Consider the following 27144-nt stretch of genomic DNA (forward strand, 5'->3'; position numbering starts at 1 on the left):
ATGACATCACAACAATGTGATTGGTCACTTGCAATGTTGAACCTGGAACAACATTTATAATGATGATGTGGGACACGGGGCTATCAGATCGTGCTCTGTTCCTAGTCTTGTGCGTTCACTCATGTCCCAGGTTAAAAGAATACAACCATACCAACCACCACCTTGTGGGAGAAGTTTGAAAGATGTTTGACATGTAGGTTTTTCTTTAAATCAAACCATAAAGTTTTTGCTAATCATAACCATATTCAAAGTGTGTTTGCCTCTGAAGAGTCACAACATCCATCCATCCATGTGTTAAAAGTGACATGAAATGAGAGAGAAACCACTGAACAATATAGAACTGAATTGCACAGATTGGCCTTGATTGGCCTATTGTCACCGAGACCCGATCCAGCTTTCTCAGACAGGATCACATATTCATTCACATACTGGACCAGACATCACTGGTAAGAAGGGAGTACAAATAGAGAATAATAGAGTATTTCTTCAGCCACCATGATTATGCATGTAATAATAATTTTTTACTCTTTTCTACATCTACTCAAAAAAAAAGAAGCGGGGAGGTAAGATATGAAAGTGTGGATTTGTAAATCTGTTAAACCGTAAAACAGCAGAAGGACATTTTATACTCAAACATCCTTAAAGGCAGCGCCAGACGGGATTCGTTGAAAGACCACAGGTGCTGACACTCGAGCTCAACAGCAGACTTCAGAGCGGGGTGTGATGGTGGAGAGAGTGGACAACATCTGAAGGAGCTATCTGAATCCCATCAGGCTGGAGAGGCAGCAGCGTGTAACGTTCATTATTCTTCCAACAGAGTGGAGTAAATGTCCCTGACTCGAGTCCACTAACTCGTCTCTCGCCTGTCAGCGTCCAATAATGTCACAACACCTTCATTAGAGCCAAATCTTCAGCACAGAGCTTCCTTAAAAAAGGTGGAAATCTGTTGATTTGAAGGTTCACTCGTGTTCCAATCTTGCTGAGTCGACGCTCACGCTGCATCTCGTTATCCTGCTCATGAATTTGCTTGGTAAGAAGTTAACATCAGCAGCAGCCAAAGGTGCTCCTCGTCCTGCAAAACAGCTGCTGGTGCAGCTGCCAGCACAATCCAGATATCACTACTTCACAGTTAAAGATTTGGGGCAGCAGATATTATATATGTAGGTGGTGGCTGGGTGGTGGTGGTGGTCACAAGGGGGCATTTAAACCTCTTCAACATCTTGCCAGATTGTGTCCTGGATGTTAATCAGTGTAGGTGTTACCTTGTTAAGCCGCCCCAAGGTGAAAATGAAAGTCCATTAATGGAGCTTGTTTAGCAGCATTAATTGGCAGCTCTCAGTTATTACACGCGTTAGCTGGACGAAGGAGAAACTCGCCTTCAGCTCCCTGTTTGTGGTGAAGGCTGACGTGAGGAGACCACCACACCGCAGCGCTGTCCTGCCTGCTGCTTTACAGCTGCACAGAAGCAGCGATCTCCTCCGCGGCTCTAAATAACGTCCACGTGTGTGCTGTTAAATGTCACCTCGCTAACTAGTCAGTCACACGCCTCTCCTGTGCAGGTCGCAGCGTGCAGGAACAACAAAATACTGAAAGCATTCGCTGCTGTGAAACACTTTGAGAGGTTTCATGGTAGACGAGTTTGTCCCACGGCGGGTAAGCGAGGAGGCGTGGGCACGAGGCGACACCTCCACAGACAAACGCAGACTTAATTCCATTTTCTATATTTTATAAACGTCAGTTTCTCCTCCAGCGACAAACGAGAGCCGAGCTCAATTAACACGCTGTGGCTGTGAGCCGCTGGGCTTTACCCCAAACATAATTATACTTGGAAAACTGCATCTGCCTTTAAATTTATGGAAGCTATGGAATAAATTCAGCTGCAGCCATTTGCAGTTTTTTCCCCTTGAACTCTAAAATAGAGATTAAACATAAAGCCAGGTTGTTTTTATGTTTTTTAAGCAACCTTCGAAATAAATTATGAAATGAAACATAGATAAACAGCTCATTTCACACGAGGCCGTCGACTCTGTAAACTGAGGCTTTAGGGAATACTGCTGCAAATTCATATTCCAAATGCAATGACTGATAAACAGCGGGGTCATGAATAATGGATGAGGAGGAACAAAGGTGATACTCGCGCGTCTGTAAATAAACTCGCTCTCACTAAGGTAGGCATAAATGTGCGTGATTGGTTAACCTTATCGGCTCTCTTCTTCTGGGACATTAGAGCCGAGGGCAGGAGACAAAGCACGGGAGACGGAAACTTACAAACTGGATGGAAAACAAATGAGTCTGACAGGTAGAGTCCTTCCAGCCGGAAACTTTGATTGTTGTGTGAGAAGGCTTTACAGGTTCCCCACTGGCCTGGGATAACAAGGGCGCCGAGCCAGTGTCAGAGACACAGAGCACGTATTCACGGGACCTGAAGTCAGACGTACTTGTGCAGTCGCTTATGATGTGAAACCCAGGAAAGGTGTCCTGGAACCACAAACACACCTAGTGTTTATTCTAAGACAGGTCACATGATAGCTGACGAATTCTTGGATGGAGCGATAATATATCACATGAAAAATGCTCCAAAAGCCTCCAACAGCACCTGCACCTGTCAGTCAAAGAGGCCCCGCCCCTAATAAGCCTTAGACTTCATAACACCCCGCACAGGCGTTATGAAGGAGAAATGACACACAGACACCAAACAGTTTGTCTCAGGCTGTAAACGGTTATTTCTGCTGTAACGTTTTAACGTGGGAGTCTATGGGGACTGACTCACTGCTGCCCCTGCTGGACATTACAGGAACTGCAGGTTTGGGAGCTTCATTTTTTAGCTGCGGACCAATGAAATATAGATTTTTAATATTTTCATATTCACTTTATGTCAGATGTTTCCAACATTCGTCAAACCAAAACCAGTGATTTTATTTAATGCTGTGTTTGTGTGTAAATCTTGTATAAACGAGGTGTTTTGAGTTTTCCTAAATGCAGTTGGCGTTCGGTGCTGCAAATTACTTCATCATGATAACAAGTTCATGGTTTTAAATTTGACCCTCCTGCACATAAACTGTATACCTGTCTGTGAAATCTGAATCCAAAAAGAAAAACATGAGACTTCATGAAGAACAGATGCTTTATGATTTTAATCATCCGTCTGTCGTGCCTTATCCGCACATGCTTTTGCTAATATAGTTTAGAACCATAGGTATTGATTCGTAACGGTAATAGAGCCACGTTCAGCAAACATCTGCAGTGCCGAAGGATAAAGAGTCACTGTAAAACATAATGTGTATCCAGTTAAATTCAACCTAAAACAGCCAAATTATGCTGAATGAACATACTCCTGCTACAGAAGATATCCCCGAGTTTAAATCCACACTTTCAAAGTTTAACGACCTTTGCTGCCTCTCTGGTTAAAAATATTTCAGGGCTATTTCGTTTTATCCATAAAACATGCCGTCCATGATGAAGGTTAATAATGAATTCAATACGTTTGCAGATATTATTATTTTAAAAGTGGAGCACGCTCACATGTTTGTACCGACTCTGGGTTTAGCAGCTGCAGCACTTCAATAAAAACTGTAACGACTGCCTCCTTCATGTCGCAGGTTTATGGTTCAGAGGCTGAAAAATAAAACCAGCACCAAAAGCTGCAGTTCCTCTAATGTCCACTAGAGGCTCTGGCAATGAGTCAGTCCCTACAGACTCCCATGTTAAAACTTTAGAGCAGAAATAAACATGTTTACAGCCCGATACAGTGAAATTACCAAAATTAAGTAGTGATTAATAACCTCTTTAATTAAAACAAAATAATTATAAAACACAATTAGAGCTGTTCTACATCAATTTTTTAATTTTTTAATTGTTTTATAAAAAAATCAAATTATTATTTTGTACAAATATGTCAAATTACAATTATTTACTTCATTCCTGAACATTAAAAAGAGTTTTTGAATGTTATGCTTGATTAATGCTGCAGTCCAGTGCGACTCAGAGTCGAGTATATAATGTGACTTTAGTTGGTTACTTACTGAATAAGTAATGTTTTTTGTTTTAAACATGTTTTTCACAGATTTCCAAATTACTCGTTTTTCTTATTTTTATAATAACACATTTATCAACTCTGTAATTTCATGTATGGAGGAAGTAAGTGCAATGCCAAAATACCCAACTAAAGACTTTTGAAGCTATGAGTGACATCATGGTGGTGGTGTCCATCTTTTTGTACAGTCTATGTTTTTCTGGCATTGCTGCAACCTTACAAACTGTACCATCTGATCCTCGAGCCTCTCGACTGTCTTTACCTTCTACACATAAAACTACATTTAAAGGTGACACATTACACCAGTGTCCTCACATTTCAAATCAGCACAGACTTGAAGAAGCGCGCTGACTGTTCTCTGCGATCAGCACTCCTGCAGCCTGTTTTCAGTCGTTTCAAAGGGAAAAACCTTCAAGCTAAAGTTCTAATCTAAATTTGTCAAGATCCAGAAACGGAATATTAAATCTCCCTGCCCGGTCTTTGAGAAGTGATGGACAGATACACCAATTAGCTTATTAGAGCTCAGAGAATGGTGACCGACCTCTGCGTGAGGCTGGGGAGCGCAAAAAGGAAACTGCCAAATTGGCTGGAATCTTAATCCCAAGAAACTAAATGTAAGTGATGAAGAATGTGTTGCACAGAACCACTGACATTTAGTGCAGATGTTTGTTCTGCTGCAGTCCTCCAGGGAGGTAAGGCTAAAAAGGCCAAACGAAATCTGACTTGGCGTGATGCGAGCTTAAAGAAACCAGAGATTAAACAAGAAAGGGAGGAAGAGGAAGCAGCGAGAGTTTCTGCATCGCTGGGAAACAGATTAGAATACAAAATGTGATCAGGCTGTAGTGCTTCCAAATCATTTGTAGATATCAGAGAGCATTTATATTGGATGCTGACAGAGAACTCAGGTAGAGTGATGTCCACTGCAAGCACTTTAACAGAGCAGCAACCAGCGGGGCTGAAACACCAAGGCCTGCAGTTCCTCTAACGTCCAGCAGAGACATCAGCAGTGAGTCAGTCCTCACAGAGCAGAAATAAACACGTTTACAGCCTGAAACACAAACTGTTTGGTCTCCAGAGATAATTTCCCCTTCTTAACAACATGCATTATTAGGGGCGTGGCCTCTTTGAATGACAGGTGGATGGTGAAGTTGCTAGCTTCACCTGAACTGGACCTCTGCACCGTGTTTGTGCTGTTGGAGCCTTTTCATGATATCATGTGACCAATAATATGGCAGCTGTGAGGTCGCTGTACCAACAGACCATCCGAGGAGGCGGAGCTCCCATACATTTAAGGATGCAGACATTAACTAACAGCGTCTGACATTAGCACTCGTCTGATCCAAATATGGCCACTTCTGGCTCCAAAGCACGCCTGCAGCCGAAATCTTTTATATACAGTCGATGTTTTAAACAAACACAAAACCCTGAGTCACTCAGGGAAAGTTTAGAGCAAGTCTTTGAAGGACCTCTGCTAAGCAATCGAAGCCTCGATGTGTTTTGCAGTCCGATGTGTTCTTACTGATGGAAAACGACTAATGTCAGGTCACGTGGAAAATGCAGATGCAGAGAAGTAAAACAAACCCTCCAAAATAACAGGATAGTCCAACTAAATTCAAACTGACAGTCAGTCTGAATCTGGTGTTTGAAATTGGGGCCGCTTGACAGCAAATTCCCAGTTGCTGCCTTTTGTTTCCAGGCCGCCTCGAGTGCTGGTAAAACGTCTTGTTGTGGGGATTTAAATGCTGCTCAGCTTTCTGGCTGTGCTCGCTAACAGGCCGTAGCATATATTAAATGGATTTGTTATCCTCCCAACAAAGGATAAAGGCCTTTCGCTGCCGCTGCATTCATTGTGTGCAGTTGTGCTCACTCAGCTGTGCGGCTGTGTCTCAACAACATCGGAGTTTCTGAATGAACCAAACTACACACGGGATGAAAGCTGATCGTCTGTGGAGCGCTTAATGCTGGTGTTCGGATCGCACTCGTGCGTTTAAATCTCGCCTTTGCTTTGGCGTTCGTGCCGGGTCGCCCACCCGGCCACACGCCACAAACCTGTCACTGTCGTAATGTGTTTCACTGGGTTTAGTCCAACTTCAGGAGGCTGGTTTTGATGGCACATCACTTCTTGAGAACTATTTTAATATTTAACTGAAGCTCCATGGGTGCACTGTTCCTTTAACAAATATCCCTGCAGAAAAACTCACTGAAAAGATGTCGTTTGCAGATCGAAATAAGAGACGCCTCCTCTAATGTGTAAACAGGAAATGAAAACAGAAAGCAATAAATAAATCACAAAGACATATTTCAGAACATGGGAAACATATCAAGTATTTAAATGGAAACATTTTATTATTTCATGAAACATATGAGCTCATTTGAATTATGAGGCAGCAACGTGTCTCTAAAAAAGTTGGACAGTGACAAAAAGGCTGGAAAAGAACATTTCACTAAACAGCAACAGCCGGAGCGACACTGTAATCAGCTTATTTGGCAGCAGGTCAGGAACATGACAGCGTTTGAAAAGAGCTTCTCAGAAGATGAGCTGGGCAGAGGTTCACCAATCAGCCGAAAGCTGCCTGCAATCTGTGCGCTGCATTAGACAGACGCGAGTCTGTGGTGACATCAGTGCGTGGGCTCAGCGTGCCGCCCACACGTACAGGTTAAAGCTGCATCATGCAGAGAAGAAGACAGATGCGACCGTGTTCCAGAAACAGCCCCGCCTCCTCCGAAGCTCCTTTAAAATCCACTGAAGCAAAGTGCAAACTGATCTGAGGTCAGAGTTCATCAGACGTCATGAAACAGGACGAAGCAGAGAAGCTAGAGACCGCCATCAGACCAGGACGGGACAACGTCCAGCAGCTGCTCAGCTCACAGACCATCACAGGCTAAAGGTTAAAGGTTAAAGAGGAGGACACGGACCCGTCCAACTTCTAAAGATGTAAATAAAATAAAAGTAAAATAAAAATAAGATGATTTTTGAATGGAATTGAAACTGAGATGTGTTTAAAATAGTTTAAAGAGTTTGTTTTCTGTGCTCCACTGTGAATAAACTCGGGGCAGCGTAACGGCAGCGTACACTGAACGACAGGCTTCCTGTGGTCAGCACTGAAACAACATGGACACATCTTTGGACGAAGATCAGACGAGGACACAGACAACATGACGCTGCTGACCTGAGTCCTCCAACAATACCACATCTTTGTGCCCATTAGAGGAAATAAGCTATTGGCTGTGGACTCCGAGCTTAACGAGAGAGAAAGTTTTAGGTGCACCTCCGTACAGCTACTCATCAAACCTCTTATGAAACACTTTCACTGGACGTCCGACCACATTTATGTTCTTGTTTATTTTTTCCACTGATTTAACTCTAAAGTTGGCAGAAGAGAGTTTGGTACGGGCGAAGCTTCTGACACACACACACACACACACACACACACACACACACACACACACACCTTGAGGCCTCGCGGCTGTAATAAGGGAAAGAAGAAAGGCCGCGTGGACGCTTCGTGCAGCTGTGCAGAAACAGAGACAGCAGACCTGCGGCTACATTTTTCTTCCTTTGTTCCAAAAATAAGAACAAATGTTTTAAAATGATCAGAAGTGGCAACAGCTTCACTCGCTTTGACCAACAATAAGCAGCTGTGATTGGTTATTTTGTGTCATTAAAGATGAAATTACATTTAGATTCACATACATGTTTGAAGTTTTATTCAACTTATTTTTGTGTCTTTGTGGTTTCTCGTCTCTACGTTTTGCATTTCTCAAACAAACTCATTTACTCCACAGAACTCTTACGTCTGTATAAAATTCCACCTCAGCAGCGCGGACACACCCCGGCCTTCTCTAAATACATTCCACACGTTAAAAGCCACAGAAATATTTACACGGTCACTGGCTGTGAGTTTTAATACCAGCCATATTCATTTCCACTCTGCGAGGCACGCCAGCGCTACTTCATTTGAAACATTTGATATACATACACGGCCAGGGCCAATAACTCTGGCATGTGTGTTCGCTGCCAGCAGCGACTTCATTAAGCTGTTAAAACCTGGGGAAAAAGCCGAGAAGCCCTGGAAACATTTGAAGTGCGTTTTCACATTTACAGTGTTGTAAAGTTGTTATTTGTTCTGCTGGCAGCTCCGCTCAGTCAGGAGCGAGCACTACCTGGCAGACATCTCTGTTCAGCTTTGCTCCAGCGTCACGTTTCTCTCAAAGCAAACTGCTGAGAGGTGAACATTACGTATTTATGTATTTATTGGTAAGCCAGCTGGTTTGTTTGTTTAGCAATATTCCCGAAATCCACAGCCGGCAATGAATACAGATGCGCTCGTCAGTCATTTTCCAGCTAATCTCTCCTGACAGACTCAACGATCGATGCTCTTCTGTTGTTTTAAGATGAGATTGATTAAAACTCATTTCCAGAAGCACATTTAATGCTGGACTCTTCCTGTTATGTGCCGTTGGTTTTTCTTTGTTGTTGTTCTTTCAGATTTGAAGCTGATTTTATAAAAACATGCTGGGTAGAGTGTAGGCTGCTGGAGCCAGATGGCATTTTAATAGTCCAGCCCTGATGAATAAATAGAGGCTGCAGGCGAAGAGGAGGCCAAAGCCAGGACGGCTCAACTGACCAGTCAAGTCAAGCCAGGTGATACCCACAATGCATTTCCCACCGAGCCTGACTGGGAGGCAGCCCGGGCACATATACAGACCACGTTTTGTCTACATTTCTGGAACCAGCAGGGAGACATTAGGCCTGAGCTGATGGTTTATTCTCTAAAATGAAAGCTCAGACTGAGCCATTTGCAGGAGGCAGGAAGGTGACAGACTTAATAACACTCAGAAAGATGTGCAAAGAGTATTTTGGTATTAAAGTGCTGACGATTAGCTTGCAGAGCATGAAACACGACAGGAGACGTGGAATTTCTTTTTCAGGGCCGTCTGATACCTACACTGTTCGGGAGTCAGGTGGGGTAGGGCCTGTCCTCGCACCAGGCGGCACGTGGAGCCGTCGCCACCGCAGACGCCGCAGTTATCCTCCCTGGCACCGCTGGCCAGCTGCCGATCGCAGCCCACCTCCTGCACACGCAACAAGCACAAAGACAGAGAAGAGGCTGAAACAAAGACAGCTGCAGGACAAAGTCAGGCTGGATTATGTCTCCGACCAACAGCGAGGACGTTCAGTCTAATTATAATTTACATGCCAAACAATAGTTTCCAACGATGGACAGTTTAGAGCCAGAAGCTCAACCAAAGTCTGTTTGTGCGCTTCTGAAAGTCGTTAAATGAACATTTGGTCATTTTTTTCTCAGCCAATGTCTGACTGCACTGCAACATAATTAAAACGGAGGCGTCCCCCGGCTCCCTCAGGTCTCTCTAACAGCCTGCTGACTGACTTCTGTGTGGAGACTCTGCAAGATGTTTACGCTCACACCCGAGCGCCTCAAGGCCTCATCTGCTCCTGTCATTGTTCCCGTCCATGGATGGACAGCCGGCAAAATCAGAAACAGCAAACAGTGAAGCAGTTCGTCAAGGCAAAATCTGGACCCCCCAGTTCTTACCCACAGGTGATTAGCAAGCGAGATTAGCAAGCAAACAAGCTAGCCTCAGACAGCTAGCTCCTAAAACAGGAAGCGAGAACATTAATGTAAACCTTAAACATTGTGTTTTAGTGTTGCAGCCTTCAAAAACTTTCTGGTTTTTCTGGTTTCTGGCACATTTTCACCACTGCTTTGTGTTTGCAGACAAATTAGCAAATGAGCATTTTCCAGCCCACAATGAGCTGCTTGCAACCAAACCAATCCCTCTGAGGTTTTCGGTGCAGCATTGTAAACCTCTTTGTGAATGATTATAGGCACGGAGTCACTTTAATTAAAGGTCAAAAAACAGAGTAAGTGCAATCATGTAAATATCTTGGGACCATAATCAACGAGAAACTGAATTCTGATGAGAATTGCAAATCGGTCTGCAAAAAGGATCACTGGAAACCTGTTCATTTCCACATTGACTGAACAATTTTAACTTTGTTTTATCTTTTTGTTTGGTGGTATGGTTCAGTCAGACCTCTGTCACAGAGAAAACCTCACAGAAGCAGACAGTGAGGTGGTCCAGTCGTCCGATAGGTGAGTCACAGCCCTGTTTGGCCTGTGCTCTAAACAGGTACGACGGATGGCTTTATCAATTCTAAGTCATGGTTCCATCCTCAGCTTCTTCCCTCAGGATGGGGGTTTGTAGTTCCAAGATGCAGGACGAAGCAAAGCTGCCGTCTCTAAACTTGAACGTTGAACCCTTCGTGGAGCAACAGCCAGCGAGCTCCATCAACCTGCTAACCAGTCAGGGAATACACAGTTGCTGCTTGTAGTCACAGAGGCGTCCAGGACTTCCACGATCATGGTGAATCATGAGATCACGAGAAGCTAAACCATCATCAGACATCCAGCCAAAGCTTCTGTTACCAAAAATGTTGACCCCTGCCCGAAGACTGTGTGTGTTCATACGGACGTATCTGACAATCGAGTTATTTCCAAATATAAGTCTGGGTTGCTAGGGAACAGTCAGATTTTGAGACTTCAAACTCTGTCAAGATGAGCTTGTACTACCTGGTAGAAGGTGATTTAATCAAATCTGGCCTATAATAATCTAGGATAAAATTCAACTTGGAAAACATTCAAACATATTCTGTATAATCAGTCCCATCTCTGTATTTCTTTGTGGGTCACTGGGACCTTGTATCCTGGCTTTAAATAACAAGACAAATTAAGTGTGACCAGGATGAGTGTGCAGGAAACGTTTCCTCCTCAGATGCACAGGACATAAACAAGACCGTCCCCGATTTCAAAAACAAGCTGCATATTTTTAAAAAGCAATAATGAAGCGTTCAGAATGCAGGACTGAAAATGACTCATGGCAAACTATGAATGCTTTTCAGCAGTGACCAATGAATACACAGAAAGGCCCAGGTGGTCAAAATGATCCTACACGGACATGAAAATGGACGTCATCGATGAAGAGAACATCTGTCATCATCTGGGTCTAACCTGGTCTGCTCCTGGCTCCACTGTTAGTCATAAAGGGGGCTTGGCACAGCTTCTGGAATGAATGTGCTGAGAAGTGATGTGTGGTTCAAACGCTCTCTCATAGAGCAGGCAATGCCCACACAGAAAGGACGCAACTGGCAAGAGCATTCAAACCCAGGAACTTCCTGCCATGAGCCAGTATCACTAACCACTGCGTAAATCTAGCACTCTTAAACCACTTTTAAAGACCACTTGGTCAAGACTGCTAATGGCTGGAAACACCTTTCTCTATTCTGCAATGTCACAATCGCAGATTTAGTTCTTTCAATCGTCACATTCAGCGCTATTTCTTAATTAGAAGACTTGAAGGGCTTTTAGCGTCCAATGAATTAACTTCAAGAAGTATTTTACACCAACCAGACATAACACTTTGACCTAATACTGCGTCGGTCCCCCTAACCCTTCGAAGCGTGGCCTCCGCTCGACCCCTGCAGGCGTGCTGTGGTATCTGCACCAACGTGTCAGCAGCAGGTCCGATATGTGTCTGTGTTAATGGGAATGTGAAGCTCAGTGGTACTGAGCTAACTTCTGTGTGGTTTGTAAGGAAAGGCTTTGTTAGTATCGATCGCACATCCTGGGTTATTTTTTTGTTTGTTTTCCTTTTTTTTTTTTTTGTTCCAACATGAGAAGTTCTGTTTTGTATTTAGTGTAACAAGTTTTTGTGTTTCCCTCTTTTTTTCTTCATAAACTGTATCCAAAATCACTCAATAAAAACATTTTGAGTAGTTTTATTGATACAGCCCCAAATCACAACAACAGTCGCCTCAAGGTGCTTTATACTGTAAGGTCGACCCTACAAGAATACATACAGAGAAAAACCCAACAATCATATGACCCCCTATGAGCAGCACTTTGGCGACAGTGGGAAGGAAAAACTCCCTTTTAACAGGAAGAAACCTCCAGCAGAACCAGGCTCGTTGCAGGTTCTGGTTGAACCTGCAACGATGGTGACTAGGGCTGGGTGTTGTCACTGATTTCTAGAATCAATTCTTTTCCGATTCACAAGGTCCCGATTCGATTCAATTCGATTTGAATCTGGGAAATTTTGCCTCAGACAGTCAGAAATATTATAATTCAGATCAGCACATTTACATATTTTTGTATCTATAAAAAGGAAGCTGACACTTTCCAGACTTTATCAAAGGTGTGAGCATCACAGCAGAGGCCTTTGTGTCAAAGCAGCTGAAGATAAAACACAGAAACACATGAAGGAGATTTTCCTGGCCTGGATTTTATAAAAATATTCTGCAGTAGATCAAAAACGAAAGAAAACCATTAATCAACTTATGAACATTACCTCTGAAGTTTGATCAGAAACACGGCTGAGCATTTTGCATTTTGCATAATTTTAAAAAGTTTAAATTTGTTCAGAAGCCTGTTGACCTGCAGAAAATTAGGTTTTCTTTTCGGAAGTAAGTAATAGGAAACAAACAGCCCCGACCGTGTCCGTGCCGTCGGGTGAGAAAGGCGACATCTCACTGATCCCGATCCGTCGGCAGCTCCGTGCTTTGTGTTTACGTCTTTGTGCAGAAGCCGTGTACCTGCTCTCATTTACTGTCTTAGCTGTTTGGTGGTTTTTGAAATTGAGATCCTGGCATTTCGGGCAAAATAAATTTATATTAAAAAATCGATTCAGGATTTTAATGAATCGATATCACGTTATCCAAGACAGAATCGATTATAATCAATAAATCGATTATCAAAACCCTAATGGTGAGGTCGAGTCACATCCACATGGATGCAGGACCCAAGGTTTCCCAGCAGAACCTCCCCCAAACCATCACACTGTGACACACCCCTGGCCTGCAGAGTTGAGACGATGTGGTGTTGATACTGCTGTGATATCAGCCTTAAGGACAAAATGTTCACTCCCTCCCTGATATAGCTCGCCTACTAACAGGTGCAGCGATGAAGCGATGATCGGTGTTATTCTCGTCAGCGGTCAGAATGCCACACCTGTCCATGGCATCACTCTGCAAACTCTGTGGGGCGTACGCTTTGTGTGTCCTCCATGAAGTTTCTTACTTGCTAAAATAAATAAATAAAAGTAAATATTGAATTGATTTATGTCAGTTTTCATGCTCTGTATGCTTCTGACTCTTTGGACGTCGTTGTGACTTTGCCAGCTGCAGGAAATGTGGAAACTGGAAGCGGATGTGTTGTTATGGGGCATATGGAATGAACTCGCACTTTCACCCTGAACACAAACGCCTCTTTAGAGCAATCGCAGAGACCCTGTAAGCCGAGGATTATCGAGGTGACAAAGTGTGACGGGGAGACAAACACAGTGACAGACGACACGATGCACTGCAGCTCCCTGGGATCGACTCGTTTTCTGGTCTCCGTGTATACGTGTGGTGTATTATTAATCTACATAAACTACATGCAGCAGAGCAGGGACTGGCCTCATTCCGTCACTGACAAACTTCCCGCTTCAGAGCCGCTCGCTGCTCCACACTCCCTCCATCACCGTTAGTACCCGGCGTGCCCGGTGGCCTCTCGGCACGCCGGGTCTCGCAGCAGCTGCCATTAGAGCACGCATCCATCATCTGCCTCCCATGACTGCCCGTCTACCTGCGTGACTGAGTGTGTCTGGCCTCATTATTATTTTCAGTTTAATGATGTACCTGAAGCAGTCTGAGTGAATGCTGTCTCTTTGGAAACTGCCTGTTACATCCTGGCAGGTGAGGTTTGTGGCCAAACAACTTTAAAGTGGAGGAGAGGAGAACTTTTCAGCCCGGAGGAAGCAGGCTCATTTCTTTTCCTACCTGGATTCTGGCCAAACAGCTTCCCAGCAGGAACATTTCACAACACCGAGGCTATGTCCATACTAATATTGATAAATCTAAACAGTGTTTTTCAGTACCTGCTGTCTCAGCCTTCCACATACACACTGGAGACAGAGATTTATAAAGTTTGCTGCTATCAGTAAGCTAAAAATACACGACATATAGGAGTCCATATATACGCTTTTCCATATCCTTGAACATGTTCGCTCCTCGCACAGACCATGTTGTCTAGTGTTCACGTTGATGTTGTTAGGCTGGATCATTTGGGATTTCAGTGTTTCGAGCCGTGCCCTGAATATGTTTTAGTGCTTATGAAAGAGGAATTTTAGTGCAGAGAAGATGAAAGAGGAAGCAGCACAAAGACTCCTCCACAGTAACAGCCGTGGAAGCAGGAAAACTCCTAAAGCAGAAAATTATTGTGGGAGAAAAATCTAGGCTGAAGATGAAGAATAAAATGGAATAATTACTCCCACTCCTGTCGCCTCTAAAAGACTCCATCTAGACTTAACGCAGCTTACTATTTTTTTTCTTGTATTTTTGATCTTTTTTCTGTCTGTCGTTCTCCTGCTGCACTGCCGTCTTCTCCCTCTGATCGTGATCATTACACCGCGCTAAACAACGGCGTACGTACGGAAGTAGCTGTAGAGTAGGACCCTAACACAGACACCACATGTGTCTACATACACACAAGACATTTTTAACCGAACAACAGAAGTAAAGGCAGGAAAAGAAAGTCCACAGGGTGCATTATTATGATTGCTTATTGAGAGAAAGTTCAGTTCTAGTTTTATTATTAGTTTGTCTTAGTTGAGTTTAGTCTGGTTTATGTCTGTTCCTGTTTGTCATGTGTCGTGTCCTTGTGTCCGCGTCTCTCTCCTCGTGTTCATTCCATGTCTCCTGTCTGTCATGTATGTCCACTCATTTCTCCATGTTTCCTGTTTTATTTTGAAAGTCTTGTTTCCATGTTCAGTGTGTTTAGTTTCGCTGTTTCCCTCGTCACCCTTCTGTGTATTTAGGTCCTCTGTCTCCCTCTGTTCAGTGTCGCGTCGTCTGTTTGTCTCGTGTCCTGTTACGTCAAGTCTCAGGATAGTTTTCATGCTGTTGTTCAGATTCACGTTCCACGTCACAGTGCTCACATTTAGGTTTTAGTTTAGTTTCTCGCCTCACCTTTGGTTATACTTCGCTTTCTCTCCCGTGTCTGCTTTTGGGTCCACACCTCAAACACATCGGCCATCCCGGCCATGACAGAAACGGCATTAAATACAGCTCCCTTTGTCTTTACTCTCCTTTTCCACTTTAATCAAAAATAGCACCTGCCGTTTAAAGTGTGCACTGAGCTGTGATTGGTTGATTGACACCAGGTGCCTCTGCTGGATGACTGAGGCATAAAAGAGACATCCAGGATTAAAGCAGCACAGGTCAGAGGACAGATGGATGGTAGGGTGCGTTCAATGGCATCTGGATTTACTGAGTCAGCTCACGTCTTGGCTCATAATTCTGGCATTCCTGGTCCTCCATACAGGCAGAAAATACTCTTTGATGTTTTGCCTTTAGTGAGTTAAGATTGTGTTTTGTACAGAAATGTCAGCCCTGCACACATCACACACGTAAGAGGGTGAAAGGAAAAATGTGGAGAGCAGTGATTACACATGATGAGGGTATAAAATTGTGTCTTTACGAGAAAATCTCTGAAAATAGACAAAGAAGTTTTCAGAGATGCTGTTTTCAGCTGAATTCAACAATCGAGGAAATTACACATCATTGGCACGTGTCACATCCTTCCAACAGCACTGTTTTCTGCTGTGAGATGACCTTTTTCAGTTCACAAACCAAATCTTAGAAGCTCCTTCAGCTTTAGGAAGCCCGCATGGTTTAACTTAGCGTCTGACAGATTCATCATAACTCACAGTAAAACTATGAAATGGGGAACTGGTGTTCTGGAGTGTGCAGCTGAGAAAAGAAGGCATCAGGCTGTCAGTGACTGAGCTGGGGTGTAATTCTGAGGATTAGAGGCGTCTAATCTGCAGTGTGTGCCACAAAATGTCAGATTAGTGCACCTAAGGAACGTCAGGGTTGTGCGAATATTTCATCCTCACTTCAGGTGACAAACTGTTATCAGGGAATTCAAATATCTGTTGGCACGTAATTTCATTCATTCGGGCCGACGCTGCAGTGCGGGCGTGAGCAGGTTCTCGCGTGTGAGGATTACCGTTGATTTGATTAGTCCTAATCAGAAATGAGTGGTGCTTCTCTGCTGACGCAGAATCTCAACCATTAGTGGCTGCAGGCCATCAGCACCACGGCATCTCAGAAAAACTGCAGTTTTAGAGTCACTTCACGTCCAGCTGCATGGAGCTGCATGCACTCTCTGGACGTACACGCTGAGTAAAGCTGCATCACAGAAACCTCCTCCATCAATGACACATCTGAGGGTCTGGAACCAGCTGGTAGCAGAAGAAACCAACTCAGGTTAGCTGGTCACTGACCATTTGGTTGGTTGCTCATTTAATACAGTCTTAAAAACAGGAACAAAACAGTTGGACCTGATGTGCTTAAACTGCACAGACATGCAAATCCACCTGTCTGAGAGCGAAACACTAGTTCATGCATTTATTACTTCCAGGCTGCACGACTGTAACTCATTATTATCAGGAAGTCCTAAAAACTCCCTGAAAGCCTTCAGCTGATCCAAAATGCTGCAGCAAGAGTCCTGACAGGGACTAGAAAGAGAGCAGATTTCTCCTGTTTTGGCTTCCTGTTAAATCCAGAATTCAAAATCCTGCTCCTCACATACAAGGTCTTAAATAATCAGGCCCCATCTTATCTTAATGACCTTGTAGTACCATATCACCCTATTAGAGCACTTCGCTCTCGCTCTGCAGGCCTACTTGTTGTTCCTAGAGTATTTAAAAGTAGAATGGGAGGCAGAGCCTTCAGTTTTCAGGCCCCTCTTCTGTGGAACCAGCTTCCAGTTTGGATTCAGGAGACAGACATTATCTCTACTTTCAAGATTAGGCTTCAAACTTTCCTTTTTGCTAAAGCATATAGTTAGGGCTGGACCAGGTGACCCTGAATCCTCCCTTAGTTATGCTGCAATAGACGTAGGCTGCCGGGGATTCCCATGATGCACTCACCTCTCTAACTCCCGGTGTGTTTATATGTAATTAGTTTTGTCTCTCTATCCCATCTCTGAACAGGAAAGTTAAAGAGTTACTTATCTGCTGTTCTACATCTTTTGTTGATGTTTTCAAACCTTCCTGGAAAATGAAAAGTTTTCCTGATGCTTTAACGTGTGTTTAATGTTGTAAAAGACTCAATTTTAATCCCGATGTCATCTCTGCCTAAACTCATTCTCACAGTGAGAATCAGGCCAACAGCAGATCCCCAGGGTCACACGTCACTCCTCATTAAGACGTTCTCAGTCTTTAAAATCAAAATGTGCCATTTTAAGAAAATATAAAAGGCTCTGTTTAAATGATGGGAACACTCACACACACACACACACGCACACACACACACACACACACACACACACACACACACACTGTGTCACATCAGAAGGAACTTGCGTTGAAGTTTATGAGCGGTTCTGGCACAGCGGCCGGAAACAACAGCCTCAGATTTAAACACTGAAACCTTCTGTTGATATTAAACTACCGCATATAAACACTGAACATTTTTATTTCGTGTCCTAATTGCTCCGTTACCCTGCAGCCACTTCACAGTGTTTATGTATCTTTGCGTTTGCTGAATGGAGGCGAGCGGAGCAGAGAGGGAGGAGGACAGCTTCTCCTCGGAGTAAATACAGGCTGAAGTATCGGACGACAGCTGCGGATGGAGAAAGCCTCTTACGACTTGTGTATAAAGACACCATTAAAGGATAATGTGTAATTTCAAGTGTCGGTCTGCGAATGCGTCGGCCTTTTCCATCCACGGAGCAGCGCGGTCGCAGGTGCAGTGTGATGCAGGCAGCTGGATGTGTATAAGCGGGGCGAGTTATTGGATTTGATGAGAAACCTGCTCTTTAAGGATTTTGTCAGCAGTTTGGTGGAGCTTACATGCTTTGATAAACCCTCTGGAGCTCTGCATAAACCACAGCGAATCATCTGCCTCCACCTCCTCCTGTCCCAGCTTCCTCCTTTGTCTCACCGACCCTCTGCATGTCCTCCTTCACTACATCCACGAACCTCCTCTGAGGTCTTCCTCTCCTCCTCCTGCCTGGCAGCTCCATCTTCATCTTCCTTTGTCCGATACCTCCATCCTCCCGCCTCTGCACATGTGCAAACCCTCTGATCAGACTCACCAGAGAAGCTCTCAACACCTTCAGCTCGACCTCCACCGTCTCCAGACCATCACAGCAGCTCTCACTACCATCTTTTAAATCTTCCCTTTCAGGCCTGCTGCTCTTTTTCTGTCACAGATCACTCCTGACACTCGTCTCCACCCGCTTCACCCTGCCTGCGCTCTCTGTGGATGGTTGTTAAACACATCCACCTTCACTACCGCTGCTCTTTGCACATTCACCTTCCCACCTGTCTCCCTCTCATTCAGACACGTGTATTCTGTCTTGCTGCTCCTCTTCTTTCCAGAGCATACCTCCACCTCTCCAGGCTCTCCTCCACCTGTCTGCCTACTCTCACTACAGATCACAGCGTCGTCTGCAAACACCATAGTCCGCCTGCTCCTCCTGCTTGACTTCATCTGTCAGCCTTTCCATCACCGCTGCAAACAAGACGGGGGTCAGAGCAGCTTCCTGATGCGATCCCACCACCACCTTCATCCCATCAGTCGCTCCTACTGCACACCTCCTCGTACATGTCCTGCACCACCTTCACATCCTTCTCTAGCACTCCTGACTTCCTCTCACAGATCCACAAAGACCTGGCCAACATCTGCCCTCTCAGAGCAATCACAAGGAAACCTCTTTCTCATCGTGAAGCTGTCCTGCTGCTCACTGATCATCACCGCTCTTCTTCAACTACTCTCTGAAGCTAGCTTCATCCCACTGTAGTTCCTACAGATCTGCACTTTTGATCTTCTCCCTTCCTCAGGATTCCTCTCACTCTCCAAGATGATGTTGAACAATCTACTGCCCTGTCTCAGAGACATCTGTAACCCAAATAAAACGAGGGTACCACTTTAAGGACTGATAAATATGAGTAGAGATGGACAGCCTGTCAAACCAATCGAAATGCACAGGTCCCAGTATGCTTTGACCAATGGGAAAGCATCCTGCCGCTGTGTGTCCCTCCCATCTGCTCTGTGTTCGCCGCTACGTGTGTGTAGTCGCGTGCTGAGCTGCGCTGCAAAGTTTTGATCCCTGAGAGACTGAAGTTTTTGAGTTGGAAAAAGTATTAGATAAAAGTTTGCAACCAACTGTGCTGCACATAAGTTCGCTGGTTATCAGCTGCCTTTCATGTTAAAAGTAGTGAAAGTGAGTAAACAGACGAATGCTGCAGTTTTCTGGCGCCTTTAGAAAGCTAGCTAAACTGTTAGCCTTCATTAGCTCTAGTTGTTATCAGCTGCCTGGAAGTTCATCTCACTCTGCTTCCAGAAGTGAGGTAACACTTGAAGCGCAACTTTATGTTTATTTTCCTTCACGTCGTAGTACTGTCATTAAAGAAAAAAACATGCCCTGTTACGCTGTTTAGAGTCCCGCGTGGTTCGACCGAGAGACACCGTACCATTGTCTTCGGCCTGATGCACTGAGATCGCTGAGTACATGTATGTCTTAGTTTAAGGCTACGTCCACACGTACACGGGTATGTTTGAAAACGGAGATTTTCCGTTTTCGTTTTGAAAAATAATCTCGTCCACACGTAAACGCAGAAATGAAGGAAACGTTTTTGGGTTTTTTTTGATACAGCTTGTGTCTGACCCATACTCCGGAACAGTAGGAGGCGGTAATGCTCCTTTACGTTGGTTGCCAACCGCCGTTAAACACAAAGAAGAAGAAGACGCTGCATTTTCTGCGTTTTCTCCGTTTTTCTCGTCCACACGTAAACGCAAAAACGGAGTTTTCACAAATCTCCACCCTGGCAGGAGTTTTTAAAAATCTCCGAGAACGCCGTTTACGTGTGGACGAAAGGTGCAAACGCATAGAAAAATCTGCGTTTTCATAAATACCCGGGTACGTGTGGACGTAGCCTAAATCTGTTTTGCACTTTATTGTTCAGTAGCTGAATTTATCTGAATTGTTTGGTTAATAACTGTCACATATGCACTAACTTTACTTAGCTTGGTTGTAAGTGTTAATGTTTTCATAATGTATTTAGAAAAGTGTTTGTATTACAATTTTTAACATAAGATAATATATTGCAGTTTATGTAACAGAGATGTTTTATTTTATCAAATTTGAGTAGTTTAATTGCAAATTGATGTAGAGTATGATGTCAACAAAATCCTAAGTTGTGCATTATAGCTAGAACAGCATAATTAATATTTGAATTGCTCTTCTGACCCCGTCTGTTGGCAGGTCAGGGGTGGATTCGATGGCGAGCCTTCCCACCTGGACTTGGAGAGACTGAGACTCGCGTCTTTTCCACTTGATGATGTGCTGCACCTTGAGGTGTGGTAGGACTGTATCACTCACACTCTCTCACACAGCTGGTTATACATGAGACCACTGCCTGACATTCTCTCACCCCTATTTTCTTTCACACCTGGGAATTTTTTGGACATTTTTTATTTGGGACTTTGAATAATGAGCTGTTGTGTAGAACATTCTCCACATGTGAAAGGAGTGTGAGATTTGTGTAATATGTTTCTATCAAAGTTAAGGAGTCAGGTGACTAGGGTGCACCCAGCATTGAAGCCCAGCATTGAAAACCAAAAGTAACACTTGGCCAAGTCGTTGTCTTAGTAGTTTATGTGTTTTACTTTTCTTTCATCTTTTGTACGTTTCCTTTCTACAATTGTAAAGTGCCTTTAATGGTTTATTTCACTAACGTCGGCTGGTTCTTTTGAGTTACACTCTTGTCTCTGTGTCTCATTTAAACACACCCCTGTGCTCCTATAGTCGAACCTATTGACCCATTGATATATTCTTTTCAACAATTCCCCTTACCGTGTTACGCATCTCCGTACAGCCACATCTATGTCGTCCGAACCAACCACCTTGCTGACTGATATTCATGCTCATGAATCATCATCGGGACAACAACAGCAGTGTGCACAGCAGGGAGAAACTGCCCATCTGCAGTCTGCCAGAGATCATACGGATGAACCAGGAGGCTGTGTGATGCATGCTTTCAGTGGACAGATGAGACCAGACGGATGGCGTGCTCTTCGTGAAACCCGATTGTGTTGTAGCGCCACATTGGGATGTTTTTTAATGCATCTGTGCCACGACAGCTCACTGTTACTGAGCGAATACTGAATCCTGGATTACAGCAGAAACCTCTAATGTCAGGACTTCAGTCAGTGAAGAGGAAACACACCACCATCCCCGAGCTAATGCTGCTCTGTAGGGAGAAGGTCCCTGAACCAGCCACTGCAGACACTCACAGATATCTAATATTTTTTTTTAGGTCAAATAACCAAACTGTGAGTTCCTAAATTTCCCCTTTAAACGAAACATTTTCAACATTTCACAGTGAGCAGTGAGGAGATCCGGAGCTGGGCAGTGTGCAGACGCTGTGTTCACAGCTTACAGTCCAGTGCTTCTAACATGTTTACTGCCACACTTCAGAGGCTGAGTTAAATTTAACTAATTAACTGTTGGCTGGAGAGTGAAATTGCCGTTCGGTGTTCAGCATGAGATGCAGCCAAAGTGACGATAACAAGAAAATGAAAAACAACAAGCCGTCCAAAGCTCGTGATAGATGTACGCCACCGCTGCCTGCCGCCATCCAAAGAGTCACTACACGCGTCTGTCAGGTGTGATACCTGCGACGCCGCTCCTGTCGAGCAGTTAGAGTCCGTATATAATCCACTCGGGGTGATTCTGGCGTCTCTGTGCTTTCATTATTTCATCGTGGCCCGCGAGGATCATCACAGTTTAACTGGGACAAAACTGAACTAATGAGGCCAAAATGTAGAGGAGGCACGCCAAAAACACGACCTCGAGTGAACTCGAGTGTCAAACACAATTCTGGCTCTTGTTTATTGGAAGCAAAGCGGATCGGGCTGATGTTATTACAGAGCTACAAACTCCGCAGAGAGCCAGGAAGGGTGGACAGATGTGTCAATTAAATGTGGGACAGGGGAGTGCACTTTATTTCCCGGGGCTGACTCCAACTGGCAACCTCCCAGGCTGGAAAAAGAAGGCGGCGTGGAAAACACTGAGACCAGCAGTTCCTCTCACATCCACACGAGGCAGGCTCCAACGGTAAGCCCGCCCTCCTTACAGCAGGAACAAACGGCTCTGTGGTCTCCATAGTTCATGTCCTAGCAAACATTTCATTAACGCACCTGTTTGATTTTGGCACTCTGACAGATGTGCAGGCACAGCTGTAGCTAATAGCTGTCTGCTAGACCTGTGCTGTAATTTCAATGCAACTGTCTGACCAATAACACGGCTGTCTCGGCTGAGACAAGCCAGGAAGTTAGAGCTCCAGTTTTTACGCCTATTTTGAGGATCACGTGCAGTGAAGTCGCAGTGGCTCCGTCTGTAAACTCATTTTGTAGCTTTTTGGTTTCCGTAGAGCCGATCGGGTGCGTTCAATGACCTCAGGGTGTGCTCACTCCGAGTTATGGATGTGCAAAGGCATCATTAGGAGCTTCAACATCATGAGCACGAACCTGTGCGAGGGCTTCAACACGACGCAGCAAATGCTCGACACTTACCGTAACCTGAGAACATAAAAGCTGCACTTCCACGTTCACTTTTATTAAATATAAAAACTGCAAGAAAACGAGAGCAGAGAAAGGAGGGGGCGGTACGTGCCCGCGTTCAGTACTGTCTATTCATGCCAGCAGTGGCAGGAAGGATTTCTCATGGCGTCCCTTACCTGACACACTCCGCTGATGCACATGTCAAAGGCGTCCGCTCGGCACCGAGTCCCGTCCAGCACCTTCGGGGCCAGTTCCACAGTGAGGCTTCGGCCTTTAGCCTGGCAGCGCAGAGTGCAGGGGGCGGTGGGGTCGTACGGCGCTGGGACCCACTCGTACGTGACGCCCTGGTACTTGATGTCATTGTGAGCCGAACACTGCTGGGCCCGGAAATCCCCCGACTCTGCAGGGCAGTCCTGAGGAGAGGAGACGAAAGTGTCACCACAATAACTCTTTATAAACTCATCTCGTTTTTTCACGTGACGACTGACCGAAATTCATATTTCGCCTCCTAATTCAGTTGGCTCTCATACTTTCTGTTTCTAAAGAAGGGAGGAGGCCCTGGGCAGACCCAGGACACGCTGGAGAGGTTACATCTCTGGGCTGGCCACGGTGAGCCCTGAAGGCCACACAGTTTTAGAGGTTTTCCTCAGGAGCAAACATTTTACTTTTGCATTTCCAACCTGTGGAGGAGCTTAAACATTTCAGCAGATGATCAAACAGCTGGAGGAAGCAGGTATTTTCTGGCACCAGCAGAAACTCGCAGCAGGGAGTCTGTGACGGCAGAGCAGAGATCTCTGGTTTAACACAATTCAGACACTCCACAGAGCCGTGAAGCCTGACAGCAGCTTCCCATGGCTGGTTACCGCTCACTGTCAGCTCCACATCACTGAGTGATAGTCATCAGCCTCACTACTCCTTCTTCTTTCAGATGATATAAAAATATCAGTACTCGTTTTTTAGATGCACCACACTAACACTTTCCTGTGACACCAGTGTATTAGAGGGTGGTGCTGGGAGACGCTTCAGCTGAATTTAGGGCTGTTGTTTCCTTTTAATGACTCAAATATCCACAGAACGTGGAAAACGAAGCTGCAGCTGGAAGTCCGTCTGTGTGACCGAGAGGAGGTGATGCTGCAGAGAAGCTGTTTCGGTGCTTCTTAGGACCGAACGCCGTCTCGGATCGGGACCAGACGTTTGCTCCTCTGGCAGCCAAAAATCCGTCCTCCTCCGTGTGACGGAGAACTGGACAAATCCGGTGTGACACATCGGCTCCACACAGTCACACTCTGCCACTGCTCGTATCCTTCAGCCCGAGCTCCGGTTCACACAGACTTAGCCTCAACGTGTCAACAGACACGGGATAGAAATTAACCTGGGAATTTTTCTCACCGGATGCAATGGATCCAGACTAAAACACTTCAGTGGGGAACGAGAGAAATAAGGCCGGTTTTCCTCGGATTAAAAATGGCGAGGTTATTTCAGCAGGCCGGATCTGTGATGTTGCCATTAGCTTATAGATCATATGAGGTTTTCATGCATAAACAGGAAGTAGAGGAGGATACACACACATTCAGACCAAATTTGTGTTTGGTCCGTTCAGATTATTCCTGGGCAGCTTTTTAGTCGTGCCATCTCTGGGTGTGCTGGTCAGGAGACTTCTGCTCTTTGTTTTTCTGGTTTTTCTTGTTCCTTCGTTTACAGCAGCTGATCACGCCGAAGCCAGCCGGGATGACGACCGGAACGGCAACATCGACAGACAGGAAGAGGAGGACGGGCAGACTGTGCAGAGGAGGAACCGAGTGACGGGAAAGAAACGAAAATCTAAGCTGCATCTCCCATCTGTCATCGCAGCGCGAGGTCAACAGGATGCTAAGTTAAGAAGACTTCTGTGAGTTTAACAGCTGAGTGAGAAGCAGAGCGAGCGCCCAAAAGTCTGAGCGTCTCTGTTCCCTCTTGATTGGAGGAGTCGGTGCCCCAAGTGAGGAAGATCCTCCTGATGAGGGACAGGAAGGTGTGAACATGACAGGTGGATCAGTGCTGCACCGCTGTGGTGGAGAAAGCTGAGCTGGAAGGTGAAGCCCCCGTCATGGACATGTAACGAGCGTCATCTCGAGGAGCTTTATTTCGTAAGGTTAAGACCCTCCAACTCCAGACGACCATCTGTGAGCCAACGCTTTGGCAACAGTGGGAAGAAAAACTCCCTTTGAGCAGCGAGGAACGTCCTGGCTCATGTGGAGAGCAGTTGGCACGATTCATTCCTCTGTTAAACTGACAGCTGCGCCTGGGCAGAGAAGCTCAGAGCTCTGTCTGGGTCCCACTGACGGACATAATCTCTCCAGCATCTCCAGGGCCTCCGCCAGCTGGACAAGCCTGAAACGCTACGAGGCAGATGTGGAACCACCTCAGCTGTTCATGGAGGAGTCCCTCCTCCCTGCGTCTCTCTCTGCATCGCCTGGACCACCTTAGACCCACTCAGACTCACCGTGTTACTGCAGGTTCTGTAGCGGATATTTTTTCCTTCACAGCTTCTGTAAAACAAGGTCAGAAAAAAACGATTTAGTGATTAAAACCAAAAGACATCAAAAGCTTTAAAAACAGCGAGTCGTGCACCGTTTCCCATCATCAGCCGGTGAGCTGCCAAATATTATTTTTATAATCAGATAAAAATGATGGTGATGGTTCCACTGGGGCGCAGAGATTATGGTGTAACGAGACAATAATCTCCTAATTACTGACTTACTCAGTTCATTACAGCACACAGAGCTCACAGTGAAGACGCTGCTGACTGTGGGGGGGCGGCAGACACAACCCCCCCACTGTCACTCACTGACCTCACCTGGACCCACAGCACCAACGCTGTGGTAAAGAAGGCCCAGCAGCAGCTGCAGCCTCACTAACAGCTTCTTCCCCTGTTAACAAAGCGTTTCAGCTCCTCTGTTGTTCGTTTGAAGGCAGACGTGACCTCTGACCTCTGACGGTGAATCAGCTGTCTTGGTTGGAGCATCACTCAGACACAGACACCTGCTAATCAGTGCTCAGTGACATCCTATACAATCCCTGAATTTCCGTCTGCACCACAACTGGAGCTCAGCCTTCCTGTGCGGTCTGTTACTACAGACTTCATAACCTCCTGAGAACCAGCCTGTTCATTTATGTTCTCTGCAGTGGGCGTTTGTTTTTGCTCTATATCTACTGACTTATTTGAGCTACCCTACTAAGTCCTGATGTGCTAAACAGAGGACTTCCTGGGCTTTCCACTGATACGTCGTGTGTTTGTGGGGCCTCTTTTAGCTCCAAAGGAAGGAAAATCACGAAAAAGTTCAACGGGAAGATTTGTTTTCCTCGGTTCTCAGGATGAGGCTGTTTTCTTATTCGTCTCCTACTTTCAGCTGCTCTCTTTAGCGGGTCACCTCATCTGCCTCCATCTGACCTACTCCCAAGCATCCTCTGTTACACCGACCGTTTACACCACCTTCACCTCATCCATGAAGCTTTGAACAGACTGTAAACGTGCTGATTTCTGCTTGTTGGACGAGCCTGCGGGAACTGAATCGGCCTGACGTGGACATCAGAGGAACTATTAATGCTTCATCTGTGGAGGTAACGATGGGAATGATGGTGGTGATAATATTACACTGCAGTATTTTCAGTTGCAATGATCATAGCGGAGCAGCAGACGTGGACAGAGCTTCGTGCTCCTCTTGTCTCCAGAAAGCTAAAAACATCATCCTGTCACCGGGTTCTCCGACGCGCGAAGGCATTCAAACATAAACTCAATCAACTCGTCTAAAATGAAAACAGGCTGAGAGTGACGAGGAGTTCGGTGTGAGCACTGAAACCTGTGAGGCCAGCAGCAGTCAGTCTCCAAAGACTCAGATTCAAACCGGGGGTGATGTCACGGGGCTGTATCCATCCTTTATATACAGTCTATAGCCAAACCTCACATCGACTGGTGTCCATGGCTGCATCGTTGGACTTCACAGCTTTTGTTTGACTCATCACTCATTCTGGTGCTGAATGTTCTTATCAACCAGTCACAGAAACACGTGCACAGTTTTCTCATCTTTCCTGTTTCCAGTTCATCATTCATCATCATCATCATCATTTTCACCCTGAACTTTGCTCCAGATCGGACCTCCAGGGGCCTGAGATCCACCATGAATATAATAGATTACCACACACACACACACACAGACACACACCTGTAAGGTAATAGCACACACCACCTGCAGCATACCTTACTCAGTCAGCAGCTATTTCAGCACTTCACTGAGCTCCAGCTGGCAGAGCCCACAAAGCCAAGAAAAAGTAAACACACACACACACACACACACACACACACGCACACACACACACACGCACACGCACACGCGCACACACACACACACACACACACGCACGCACGCACGCACGCACGCACGCACACACACACACACACACACACACACGCACGCACGCACGCACACACGCACGC

General features: G+C 45.3%; 1 protein-coding gene across 3 annotated transcripts in view; it reads right to left on the minus strand.

Moving 5' to 3' along the window:
* Positions 1-27144, minus strand: part of adamtsl3 (ADAMTS-like 3) — a 180624-nt gene that overhangs the window by 65039 nt on the left and 88441 nt on the right. For all 3 annotated transcript variants that reach the window (XM_026176931.1, XM_026176936.1, XM_026176949.1), the window contains exons 4-6: positions 25153-25198; positions 22847-23083; positions 8983-9109 (exon numbers count right to left, since the gene is read on the minus strand). In XM_026176931.1, coding sequence (XP_026032716.1) covers positions 8983-9109; positions 22847-23083; positions 25153-25198 — 410 coding nt within the window. The remainder of the gene's footprint in view (positions 1-8982; positions 9110-22846; positions 23084-25152; positions 25199-27144) is intronic.

Source organism: Astatotilapia calliptera, chromosome 1 (genome assembly GCF_900246225.1).
Source record: "Astatotilapia calliptera chromosome 1, fAstCal1.2, whole genome shotgun sequence".
Lineage (NCBI taxonomy): Eukaryota > Metazoa > Chordata > Actinopteri > Cichliformes > Cichlidae > Astatotilapia > Astatotilapia calliptera.